A 14,255-nucleotide genomic window follows, 5' to 3' on the forward strand; every position below is an offset into this window, starting at 1 on the left:
TGTGCTCATACAGACTATTCTGGAATAGACATATACAGTGGGAACTACTTTGGAACGCACCTCCACCGAGATAGCTACGCCGATTACAAGGTTTATGTTTATCGTAACGGTGTTACTATTATTTTATTTATCGAACTCAAGGAGGAATACCTGTACGCATGTGTGCCCGTTCCGCTCGCGAAATTTCGTGAGACATGTTGGAGGCTCTTATAAATTTACAATAAAAGACAATCCAAAGAGCATTTTTACAATCAATGCTATACAACGATAACACAAACTTAATTAAAGCACATATTCTATATCACGTTAACTATTCACGTTCACTGAGTACGCCTGACGGAAACACATATACTACTTAACCTTGAAACTAACTACTGTAATACCGGGTGTCTCAGAAGTCTTTCCCTGATTACCAACTTTATTCATATCCGCTATATGCAATGTAGATGTGTGAAAGTGGTGCCAAAATGTTGGAAAACTAACCAAGTTTATTTGTTGCAGGTTTCAGTAATGTGGCTGTAGTGTAGCAGTGTCAGTGCCAAGGAATCCGGAATTAATGCTCTTGACATCGGGTGGCATCTTTCCATGCAATGTTTCTTGGACTTGACAGGATTTGGGAATGAAGATAAATTATATTTTTTAAATATGCACTGTTATTGGTGACCGGATCTCGTGATACCATAGGACATGCTGAGCTTTTCCTGATTTGTGAACATTTCCGGTTTTCTGGGCACTGACACTGCTACACTACAGCCACGCTACTCAAACCTGCAACAAAAAAATTGGTTAGTTTTCCAACATTTTGGCACCACTTTCACATCTCTAACTTGCATATAGCGGATATGAATAAAGTTTGTAATGAGGGAAAGACTTCTGGGACGCCCGGTATTATTGTATGTCTACTTACCCCAAGCGAACTGGCGAAGCAACAGTCAAGAACCTGCATTCAACCGATGAAGCGTCTGCACACGGTATTCATGAAGATAATGAAGTAACCTTCGACAGCAACACTTTCACATTGGCTCCTTCAGAATTCCACGGCCTTGAAATAACTTGACTTTTCTGCTGGTTCAAGTACGAGAACTATAAAGCTGCTGATAAGACTAAACGAACACACTCGCTACGCACATTTTACTTAAACAACAATCTGTGAAAAAAGCATGTTGCCCCTAGCGCCATCTCTTGGGTGTGAATAACCGCAGTAACAAATTAGTCATAATTGTAACGCTCGAGTTATAATATACTCGTACTTGATGATGATACATTCCTGTAGAAAGGATCCAAATTATAGACTTATGAACACATCCCCAGTTTACGTGCAAAAAATTAGCTCAAAAGAAAAGAAGAAATTAAATGAAAGAAAATGAAGAAAATATAGAAAAATGTTAAAAAAAAGATAGTAAATAAGGAAAATTATAAACACACTAAGATAGCGACAAGTAATCGACTTTTGATCATCAGATTCAGGATTCGAATCCTTGTCTGGGCTTGAGTGATCTTTGCAAATTCCACTTTCATTCAATCATTACCCATCTTCATCGTCGCGTTTCGCAAGAAAATGTTGCAGAAAAGCTACCCTAATTAAGAAACATAAATATGAAATAAGTACTTCAAAAACTTGTTATATCACATCGCGCTTCGCGAGTAGCCAAAAGTGGCAGAAAAGTGAAGTCAAATGAACCAAATCAACCAATCAGTCAAACACTTGTTTACATACTATTATTTACTGTACACAGAGGATTTTTACATTTATATCCCTTAAAGTGGTAAAGTTAGTTACATAACCTTTATCAGAGATTGAAGAGGAGGGTATGTGCCCATCTGCAGATGACACACTGTATCCTCCACCCCGACTAAATTATTATGATTTATGTTCATGTTCAGCAATAATTCGTTTCCGTTCAAATAAATAAAACTCATAATTTACTACTAGATGGCAGATGTGCTAATTAAATTACATTAATCAAGTTTTGTACATAAAGGTTCTAATACTCCGTGTGTGTATCTCCACGTAAATTTAGTGAATTAGACTCTAATTAACTGTCGACAAAGATGCAAGAACAATGTTTTGTACTTAGCAATGTCTCGTGTAAGAAGCAGAACACATTATACATCTGCACGAAGAATTACTCTCAATATCTGAAAACAAACTGGAATCATGGCCAAAAAAATAGATAAGATTTGCGATTTGGATCGACTTCCGTGACGGATTGTTTAGCACAGCGAGTAATGACATGAGGGGTCCCTGGTTCGAATCCCGGCCTACGCATGGATGCTCTTCGTTAGTCTACTTTCATCAATTTCATCATATCATCAATCCTTATCATATTTGAGATTAGCTAAAAGTGCAGAAAAACGCAATAAAATAAACCATATCAAAGATGAATTGACATGTATATACTACAGATAATAATCTGTGTTTATACTAACCAAATTATGCACGTCATCAGGTTAATGGCGAACAAACTTAACTTCACAGTGATCGACCTTATGGCCTGACTTAACCACAAGTTTTCAATGACTTGCACCATTCACCACACTGAAATATATTGACACTTCTTCTTCTGTTCTAAATGCCAACAATACTTGACACTTCTCTTACCTAAGTCACACTTTCATTTACCCTTCTAGTGACAATAGCACGAAGGAGCTCCCAAATATCTACCCAAGAGACATCTGGATGCGCTTCATTAACATGACAATCAACACTCCTCACTAAAGGGCACACCCTACATAAGAATATGCCAGTTTTACAAAATTAACTTTTATTAACAAGCGGGGCATTCATTACATTGCATGTGTTGCCTCTCCGATGTCGTAGTAGTAGTGTATCTCGGGTTCGATACCCGGCGGAGGCACATAGAGTTTCGAATCCAACCTTAAACTGTAGGCCCAAACCCGATTGCCATATATGTGAATGAAAGTGGACTTTTGAGGTTTTGTTTTAAGACCACTTTATGTACTTAAAGTAGGATCCAAAGTACTAAGTGCCTCCACTGGGTATCGAACTCGAGTTCTTGATTACAAGGCAACAACGATAAGCAGACTCCAAACTCTTGCTTAATCATTACACTGTGTGGAACTGTCTTCAAACCTTTTAAATGGAATGTACTGTGCTTCATACGTCAATGCACATTTATTCATTTCCTTTGTGATATCCCTATTAGAAAATATCCGTATGGGGGACTCATAACTACGCAATGCAAGTGGCGTGCCCAAAGGGGGGTTGGTGGGGTCATAACTCCCCTTGGTCCTGAAAGAAGAACATCAAAGGCAGGAGAAGTCGGCAACTTGTACAAAGCAAGCAGAATTTGAGCAATAAAGCACAGCTAACAGCTGGTATACACACAACAACTCAGTTATAGTTTCTACAAGTGATGTACTCACGGAGCCTTGTCTTACACTTCCTTTGCATGATATCCGATCCTGTCAATTTCTATATGAGTTTGTTTGTGTACATATATAATTGATTACCATGCAGATTAATTATTAGCCGTTAGATGGTGTGCAAAGTAATATGTATGGAGATTGATGAAATTATTTATTATAGTCACAATCGCGCGGGAAGTGCTGTCAATAAAAATCTATGAGAAGAGACGGAATATATATAATGTCACAAAATAATGCAAATAGATCAAAACAATAGAATACGTGAAAGAAACAATCAATCTCTCTATGGAGAGATTTTTACTATTATTTTCATATCTTGCTTACATTTTTTCAGAGTGTGTGGACTAACTTAACATCTTATACCGAGTGTACACAAATATATATCGGAGTTTTAAACTTGTATATTTTCTATGCTATACACATTACAAATATGAACCATATATGAAATGAGAGTAACTGAACAAGTTTAGATTCTACGCATGAGCAAAATTTGTTTCCTAACTCTGCCGCATGGCGGAGCCATTTGTAACGATGGCGACTCCAGAGCGTAAGTCTTTTTGTGTGTTGGAACTCGTGAGGTCTATTTCAGTTGTTACAGTTCAACGGGCGTATCGGCAAAAATTTGGAAGTGACCCTCATCTGACAACAACATTCGTAGGTGTTATAACCAGTTTTAGACGACAGGATGCCTGTGTATCAGACGAGTGGGTGGAAAGCGTTAGAACGGGTTTCACTCGCAGTCCTAGAAAACCTGTGCGGCGGTCGAGTCAAGAACTAGCAATGCCAACAATGACAGTGTGGAAAGTGTTAAGGAAAATACTCTTACCAAAGACCGCACCGTCTGCAGCTGTTACAGGCACTAAACCTTGCAGATTATTTGGCTAGTTGGAACTTCTGCACACAAATTCTTAATCAAGAAGATAACGATTTTCTTAGTCGTGTGATTGTCAGCGATGAATCCACATTTCATCTAAGTGGAAAAGTGAACACACACAATGTTCGTATATGGGGGTCGCAGAATCCACGGGAAACTCTGCAGCACGTACGGGATTCACTCAAAGTTAATGTCTTTTGTGCAATATCGAAACAACAAATTTATGGGCCGTTCTTTTTTATGGAAGAAACTGTTACTGGAATTCATATCTAGACATGCTACAAAATTGTCTCTTTCCGCAACTGGAGGATAAACAACACGTCATTTGGCAACAAGACGGAGTTCCCCCTTTCATAATGTAGTGTGGGAATGAAGTTTTCCCCCATCGTTGGATCGGTCGTCATGGTGCAGATGACTTGCATCTTCTCCGGTGGCTTCCAAGGTCCCCTGACCTCACCACTATGACTTTTTTCTGTGGTGCTATGTAAAAGGTCGTGTTTATGTACCACCGTGACCTGCCAGCCTACCTGAGTTGACGCGCACGATTGTTGCAGCGGTAGAGTCGATTACCCCAGCTTTGATAAGTTTAGTGTGGGAAGAAATGGACTACCGGCTGGATGTGTGCCGTATCACGAATGGTACCCACATTGAACACTTGTAAGGTAGGTTATGAAAACTTGGTGAGTTACTCTTTCATTTCATATATGGTTCATATTTGTAATGTGTATAGCATAGAAAATATACAAGTTTAAAACTCCGATATTGTGTATCTTGAATTTGTGCTGCTTTTTACACGTATCTGTACAAAAACCTTTAATTTCTCGATGTAACTCATACTTCATAGCAATATCATTTACTTGAAGTATTTCTGTCTTGCTTCTATGCTTGTACTTTCTATTTGATTTGATTGAACGTATCATCTAATTGTTTGCAGAATTGGTATAAAAGGCTTCGTGATAAAATCCTGCATAAGGTATCAATATTCAATATTTATGTCGATATTGGTAGATTAACGACATCCAAATTCATATCAAACTTTCGGTATAACATACGTACTAACCTTGTTCATGATATCAGAATCTGTAAAGAAATGTTCTTATACATCCTTAACCTACCTAAAACAATAAACAATAACTTATTGTGTTTTATTTTATTACCAAATATATCAACACTATTATTTCTTCCTGTACAATAAGACATTCAAAGGTACTGTCACTAACGATTTCTAATAGTCTTTTAGTGACAATTAACAATAGAAAACGAGAATATAGAAAAACCGTCGATGACTACTCTACTGGTTGCTCTCCTCAGTTCTCTGTAAACGGTATCAAGTTTTGTACAAATATTTTTTTTTTTTGGTATAACAACAGTTTTATAGTGTTCTTTATGTTTCAAAATCGATCTCAAAGTGATTTCACAATATGTTCTCAATCAGAAATGCGAGCACTGTTAATGTATATTTTCGTTTGAGCTTGTTAGGTCTAGAACGCACACTATGTTTGAGTAGCTTCGGAACACATGCCAGTTTTCACCGCCTGAACGCCGTCTTTGGATTGTGCCAGCGGCGGTGATTGCGTCGACTCGTCCACACCTACTTTTCTCAACACTGATATGGGAGGCCTCTTTGCGACTGGGGGCTTCCCTCTCTGACGTCATATCTCCGTTCCGTCCCCTCCTTCATCCTCGTAACCCTCGTCGGGACTTTCCTGGTGAGGACCGAGAACTTTAGCTTGGAGCGAGTTCTTTAGGTCACTCTCTAGTTCCGCTTGCGTCGAGGCGTTCTCCGTCACCACGCCACTCCTCTTTGTATCCACCCCGCAGCATGTCGAGACACTAACACCGCCGTCACTGAAACACACAGGGGGGATGTCTTGAGGGATGCCTCCGGGGGTGGAAGGCTTTTTGTAAGTGTGTGCATAACCGGGCCATGGGACCTCACTAACAGGCGGCGGGCTTATCGCACTGTATGGCACAGTCTCCACGGGCGAGGTCGCTGACACTGTCTTCAGACCTTGAGGAGACATTGTAGGTTCACCCTTGTAAGGGGCTGGCGGAGACGGCAGGGTGGTGAAAGGGTCCGCTTCGATATTATCGTTGGAGTACATAGGAGGGGATGGATGGGGTAAGCCGTCAGCCGAGTATCTAATATTTGAAGGGTCGATGTAAGGATCGTAGGAGCTGGGTTCGGGGATGTAGTCAGGGAGCGGTGGTGGAGGGTAGGTGGTTGGCGAAGTGTGGCTTAGGCGACCTCTACTGTGAGGTAAGGTCCTGTAGAAGCCCTGGTGCTCGGGCGGTTGTTGGGAAGGAAGCGGTGGGACTTTAGGAAGCCCAAAGTCCAGAGGATACCCGTCACTGTCTAGAAAACGGCCAGGAGCCAGATGTACGTCGGCAGCATGCTGGTATCGATCTTTGAAGTTGCGTGGAAGAGTAGCGGACGGGAGCGGTATGTCCCTCAAGGAAGAAGGAGGACTAAGGTTGGCAACCCTGATTCTTCCATCTGGAGCAATGGCGAAAGAGTCGTCTCTCCACTGTGGCGCCGGAATCGCAGGTGCCGTAACTTTTGATTCTAACTCATCACAGGTGTGGTATTCGTCGGCGGCATAGTCGTCAATGATGTTCTCCATGGCTTCCTGGTAGCTGTTGGGCCCGCTGTTCTCCTGGTCGTGCTCCACCTCCTCGCCGTCGCCGTCTTCACGGTGGGTGGTCGAGACTCGCTGCCGACGTTCCTTCCCAACACTCTCGGTGTCGTTTATAAGATCTGGATTCTGCTCCTGGAAGTTCCGTGACGGACTGATATACGGAGCGCATCCAGCCAGCGGACCTTCCCTCTCGTTCCTCTCCTGGCGACGTTCGTTTACAAGGGTGCCGTTGAGTTTGGACGGAGCCTGGACTCCTACTTGAATATGCTTCGGCACTCTCGTGATCTTGTTCTCGGAAACGCCCACCGATTTTCCTTGAAGCGCGACCGTCTTGCTCCGTTCTTTCTTCTTCCGACGTCTTCTTTGTCGGCGGCACTTGATAATAAGAAGAATTAAAGTGATGAGAATGAGGACCACAAGAACTGCTATCGCTGAAATGATGGCTATCACGTACTCGTAAGGGAAAACAGGGATCACAATATCTTCCTTCACAACTATACGAACTGTGTAATTCGACTGGGATTTACCAGCCGGATTCTCAGCAACACACACAAAGGTACCATTGTCTTCAGTGTTTGTATTGTAGATGAACAACTCACTTTTCTTCTCCTCGGCTCCCTCCTCCACAAAATAATACAAATGGAGTCCTGGAGCTAGGAGGGAACCGTTCTGGAGAACTCTCCCCTGGAACCACCAAGAGACTTTGGCTTCTGGAATTGAAGATACGCTACACAGCAAGGAGAAGTTCTTCCCTTCCTGGATTTCTAAGTACATTGTTGTCGGAGACACGTCCGGAAGACAAGCAAAGTCCTCCATCTCTATGGTCTTAATAATCTCATCTTCCAGTCTCTCTGGAGTGACGCATCTTGGCTCAATGGAGTATGGGATATTGTAGTTCAGCAACCAAGATCGAAGCTCTACCAGATGGCAGTCGCAATGCCAAGGGTTTTTGTGAAGATCGATACCATGTAGTGATTCGGGTATGATGTGCTTTCCGCCGATTGTAGTGAGCCTATTAGCGTCCAGCTTCAGCCACTCTAAACTGTCCAATCCGCTAAACGCACCATTGTCTATTGTGTCGATCTCGCACCCACTAAGTTCTAATGTGATCAGGTAAGACAGTGGTTCAAATGCACCGGGGAACAGTCGCCTGATAGGATTGTTGCTGATTGTTAACCTCATCAATGTGGGAAAGTCCCTGAATGTCCTGCTGGGAACATTGCTGAGTCTGTTCACACTAAGATCAAGCTCCACAAGGTTCGTAAGACCCCTGAAGGCCCTGTCGTCTATTTCACCTATGTGGCAGTTCGATAAGTATATTCGCTGGAGATTGATCAGATCCAACGTGTAGAACCGCTCGTGAGGAATAATGAGCAGACTGTTCCAGGACAAATCTAGCACCTGGGTCCCATGGTCCAGCCCGTCCGGGATAGTATTGAGGTTCTTCTTGATGCACTCCACCGTCTGCTTACCACCTTTCCATTTACAGTCGCACATCGGCTTGGGGCAAGAAAGGCACAACTGGAGCGACCACTGAAGCGCTACGAACACCACCCACTGACGAAAAGACATCGTCAATAACACTGGCTTCACTATGTAAGTTTTTAATTTAAGTTCCTCACATCTCAGACATTTGTGATTGTCGGTGCTTCTGCTTTGATCGCCTCTTATTTCGCTTGTCTTTTGTTTCGGAGTTGTACTTGCGTTAATGGAGGATTGCAAGTATGTGGCCAGACATTAGGCTTTGCACAGGAATGTGGGGTGACACTCGAAGTTTCATCACACATAATGGTAACAAGTATGCTCTGTTCGTTAAAACATAGATCTTGTTCACGGTACCATAAGATATAAGGAAAGACTTTGATGTGGTAAGGTTTCTTTGCAGAAGTGATTATAACACTATCGACAGTTCCATTACTGCTCCTCCAAGCGCCTTTATTCTTCGGTAGACGCTTCCAAAGAGGAAGACGAAGAAACTGGGCCAAACAAAAATTCGTATTGGTAGCCTGGAGGAACTCGCCAAGAGGACGAAGAACAAGAAAGAAGAAAACAGGGGGGTTGGCTGTGAAAGAGAGTTTTCGATCTTACTTTTCACTCTTGCGGAATACCCTCAGGCTTCTTTTTCTCGAAGAGACCATCCCGTGGTTGGAGGCGATAACAAATGGGCTCTTCAGTGATTAGCCGTGGGATATATCTATCGATCTGGAAGCGTTCTCCCAATGCGGCGCTGGTTGTTCCTTGTTGGTTGACCGATTCGCCGCTCGTCCCTCCCTTGCACTTGTGTTGTCCCGCGAGGCTGCTGACATGCGATGCTCAGAAGACCCCATTCAAAGCGGCTACAGGGCAGCAGTTTCTATGGTTACCAAGCGGAGCAGTTCCGTCCGGCTGGGTACGACAGAGTGGGTGCCTCGTTGTGTCTGCAACGAGAAGGAAAAAAAGTGTCTTTTTATATTCTCCTCTACGTCACTTGATCGAAACATCAATGAAAATCTTGCCGTTAAAGCGGCCTGACAGATACTGAAAATATCAATGCACCGACACGACACATTCTAAATTGGAAAATGCCAAGGAAGGTACATAACAGGTAGATCATTCATACATCATACTGATCCAGTAACAGAAGAGAAACGTTAAGAAAATGTTAAGCTGAAACATCTGTATTCTTGTTTTATGATTAGTAGAAGGTCTTTTACTAATTACTAGAGCCTGGAATTTTCCATAAATACCTATTTTCTTATTGTGGACAGATTCGTAAGGTTACAGTACACATGTATTTTTTTCTGGGAACAACAATCATTACCTATAAATCCTATCATGTCTGAAATGGCTTATGTCGACTGTACAGGACCTATATCCATTATTAGTGTCCACAATGTTGTAAAAAGGGTAAAAAGTAATTTTTCAGGTGTGTTTTAGTTTAGGTTTTCCTCACAGGAAGATTAAGGCTATAGAGAAAGTTCATCTACTTTGATGGATAGAACGTGACGTCATTGTAAGTGTTCATAGGAGGTGACAACTAGGAAAGAAAAGTTCATCGCCTCGCGCCTCAAGAGAAAGCCCAACTGTCACTGCTTGCTACCGTTATGTTCATCGGGAAAGTTTCAAGATAAGAATTCTTTGTTAATTGCAGTGGCATAATAATTGTGTTCTTTCCGAGAGCATATTCACCTGCTATATTCATTGAAATTTTATTGTTATAGATGTCGTAGAGAAGGGCGATCGTTTATTTGAGAAATTTTGAATCTTACGATTTTCATTATTCACAATATTAAAACTTTATGCTTACTATATGCTTGTTTTCATATTTAGAGTCTATTATTTTGCCTTTTTGCTTGACTATTTTTAATATCTAGACATCCAGGCACCACTAACTAACATTATAATTGTTATATGTAATACCGAATTTCGCAGAGTGATTTATTGTTTGCTTCTTTATGATTTAAGTCCACTATTATGCGCAGAGAGGCTAATTGGGAACTGGGCCTACAGTTTAAAGTAGGATTCGGATACTATGGGCCCCCACCGGGTATCGAACCCGGGACCACTTGATTGCAAGGCAACGACGTTACCACTAAGCCATCGGGGAGACCGCAGAGTAATTTTTTGTAAAACACTTAAGCTAATTACTCCACATTATTCAGTATCATAGCACTAGTGGCTCATTCTTAGAAAGTCGGACTGCCAGAGGTAAACTCTGGGTAGATATCTTGAGCGATGAACTGTTGTAGGAATTTTTCTGTTGCTATAAATGGATCTGATGCTCAAGCATCAGCCAACAAAACCTAACCTAATGCTGGAGTAAAGTCAGTGGGTGGTGCTGAGCACGTAATATACACTATAACCGGGATCGAAAATCTGTGGAGCCATATCTATTTCTTTCGTGGGTATAACTAGAGTTTTCTCTTTTTTAATTAACCGCTAATAATATTCAACGAAAATACATTTATTATCTGCGGAACATAATATTTGGATGTTGAAAAACTGTTTCTATGCCAGAATATACACAGAAAAACATTGATGCAACACGTTTAGTTAAGCTTTTTAATAACCACAAAGTAAGTATTTGCTAGCCTTTACTAAATATGATAATTTTAACTAAATTTTGGATAACTGTAAATAAATATGCACGATTCTTAAGGCAAATTGATTCTAGTAAAGAAATGTATTTGTCGCCAACTTAAACAAAGATTTGGTTACCAATACAATTTTTTTGAATACTTCAAACAAACATTTTTCTCTGTGTGAACGTCACGAGAAACAGAATGCATTTTTCATTTGGACTATACAATGGCTATTCCCACACAAACTAAGTTTTTCACACGACTTTGGAAACTACACCACCATGTAACAAGCTGCTTGTGGCAGCTTTAGCAACTTGGAGACATAAAGAGCACCAAATCTGACGGACCTAACCTATTCAGACAAGTATATACTGTCTGGAATAAACAACAATAATAAGTAGATTATCGTTGCGTACAGAGTAGAAGATAAATACATGATATGAGAATAACAACTGCTCAAAATATTCAAATTCTTAAATTGTCACTAGCTGCTCGTTTGATGTTGATTAGTTATAAATAGCACCACCTGATGGCACTAGCTATTAAACTTTCAATTATACCAAAGCTGTAACATTTGTGAACATCCTTTTATCAATTTGTGCAACTTGGAAAAGTATTACAATCCGACTTTCGATATTCGTCTGTTTCTAAATGTTTCAATGTGGTGTTGATATGTAAGGTATAACATTAAAGAAAATCTTGAAGTTAAAAGTACTGTTTATTTCTCTTATATTTATCGTGCTAAATTAACTAGAGTTCAGAATCGATCGCGATGGTATCGCTAGATCGATCGGTTCGAGGATCGCGCCAATGAAGATGAGTGATGATATGGTGAAATTGATGAAGGGACAGTCACAAGGAACACCCGGGTCGGATTTCGAACCGGGGACCCTGGCGTCGTAAGCGCATACTTTTATATTAGATACTGCTCTGTGCCTCACACATCACATCACCAAGAGATCGGTTCGTGGATGGCGAACGAATCGCTAGATCGATCGGTTTCGGGATCGCGATCGATTTGAGGATGGCGGTAAACCCGATCGATCGGATTGAGGATAACGATTAAATCGAAGGACCGATCATCTAGGTGAAAGCGTATTCCGAGATTTATGCGCGCTATTACATCAAACTTAATATTGATATAGGATTTTAATCGGTGCGTATTGAAATTAGATATATTTAGGGTGTCAGTTTTCACTTCCCTTTAACCACATTCATGCGTGTCACATTGCAACAGTCGCCAAGCTGAAAGTTCCAATTAGATGTATAGGATTCAGTTGCAATCATTAGTGAAGCGTTTCCTCCCCCCTATTTTCCATCCTATTCCCAGGCCGTGCAGGATTTACCATTAACTCCGAAATTACCACAGCTGTTACGAGATCAAAGGAGCCTATGGTATAGATTTTTTTTTTGAAGCAGGTATTAAATAGGGGCATGGGCTATTTAAAATTTAAAATTTCCATCAGATTCGTCGAGATTTTACAACGAGTGGAAAGTTCTTTTTCCTTTTTTTTCATTTCTGTCCTCTATGTCTGAAATAAGTATGTTCCCGATGATGTTCTTGATGCATAACGAAGATCTAAGATGATACCAAATCAATCTTGGCTGAATTTCGTCTCGTTTCATGAAAAAATCAGCCAGTTTCGTTGTTGGTATTGCTTGCACATTTGAACGTCAGTCTGGTTCTCAAATCGAAGAACTACTGCGTTTGACTACTTTATCGTAGGGAAAGTGTCGATCTAGTTTCAAAAGAAAAAACTCGAAGGGATGCATGTTTTAATTAGACAAACATTAAGGAGACCAGAAATGTAACATTACACATTGCCATTTGTGAATCAACCAATGTTTTGAATACTTTGACCTGCAAGTGACCACCTTGGCGACATCGATACTCAGCCATCATCCTTTCCATGCTCGAAATAACACCGATATTCTTTTCTAATGTTGACTGCACAATCACCATTTTTATAAAAGTCCCTATATTCCGGGCGCCAAATGCCTAAAAGTCGCATAACGTTCAATTGAGGTATGAATAAAATGTTTTGACTGTTTTTGAAAGCTTATGTTATGTACATGTCAGATCCGATTGATGCCACTCTGTCAATCTTGAGAAATTTGAGAAATTCAAGATGGCGTCCAATATGGCGTACTTCCTAGTTAATAACCTACATCTCAGTAACCGATGGTCGTAAACAGAAAATCTTTTTTTAGTCTTGATCCTCATTAGATGGACTACGAAAAAGATTATGTTTTGTTTTTCGCTAATATCAGTAGTTTTACCGTAATTTAAGAAATAATCTTTAAAATATGCATTTTTTCTAGCACTTTTTGAAGTTTCTGCTTTGTAGCTTTTGAATAAATAAAATAACATGAAATTGTTTGGTATGAAAGTGGTAGCCCAATTCATAAGCTTCAAGACAATAAGTTTAAATGCATTTGAATGAAAAGTTCGCTATAAAATGTGTCCCAAAATGGAGGATAGTGCCAAAAAATGTCTTTATTACAGGCCGGCAGCTAAGTCCAGAATCATTGAGAGGCCTCCCCGATAGTAGTAGGAAAGTATATAATATAAACTCGAGAAAGTATGAGCCCCCCTCAGGCAGATTTGGCTACACTTAAACCTAGCTCAAGATGTGCATATGAGCTTATTGCTCAAGTGTAGTACTCTGTCTAATCCAAGATTTTTGTAAAAATGCCCTCGGGAATTTCCCGTGAAAGTATGAGCCCCCTCAGATTGATTTGCCTACACTTATAAAAGGTACTTCAGTGAGATTGTTGTCCATAAGCTTGTTAAAAATATGGCCCTCTTGATATTGTTTTGGATACACCTAAAACTAAGCCAAGATGCTCATAAGAGCTACCCACACCCACCCACACCCACACATATTTACTTCCGGTCCACTTCCGGTTTAAGTTCAATTGGGCACCAGGCTCAACTTGCATATCTAGTACTAAAACAATGCAATATGCAGAAATCTTCTAGAATTGCTCTGTGACTCTCTCATTTCTTACATCATAAACATATGATTTTTCACCTATAAGAATAACACTACATATGGTGTCATCAGGGAGTGTATCGTGGAATTCACAGATAATTTTAATGTTTGTCCTGTCATTAACCACAACTTGTTTTCTTTTTGAAGTGTTGATGACAAACATGGGTCTTTGTGCTTTGAATTCATCTGGTGTGTAATACATGTCAGTATTGCCAGTAGTGACCCTTTTGTATGCTGTAAATGCCTCATATAATTTAAGAAAATCATCCTTGGACATGTCTAAATTATAATTTTC

General features: G+C 40.5%; 1 protein-coding gene across 1 annotated transcript in view; it reads right to left on the reverse strand.

Annotated features, from left to right (window-relative positions):
• Positions 1-5,438: 5,438 nt before the first annotated feature.
• The window catches only part of kek2 (leucine-rich repeat, immunoglobulin-like domain-containing kekkon 2 protein), a 99,020-nt gene continuing 90,203 nt past the window's right edge, over positions 5,439-14,255 (reverse strand). Inside the window, exon 3 of the mRNA XM_083123210.1 lies at positions 5,439-9,320. Within this exon, the coding sequence (XP_082979336.1) occupies positions 5,917-8,475 (2,559 nt within the window). The 5' untranslated portion in view covers positions 8,476-9,320 and the 3' untranslated portion in view covers positions 5,439-5,916. The remainder of the gene's footprint in view (positions 9,321-14,255) is intronic.

This window comes from Lepisma saccharinum, chromosome 5, assembly GCF_977018435.1.
Source record: "Lepisma saccharinum chromosome 5, izLepSacc3.1, whole genome shotgun sequence".
In the NCBI taxonomy this organism is placed as follows: Eukaryota; Metazoa; Arthropoda; class Insecta; order Zygentoma; family Lepismatidae; genus Lepisma; species Lepisma saccharinum.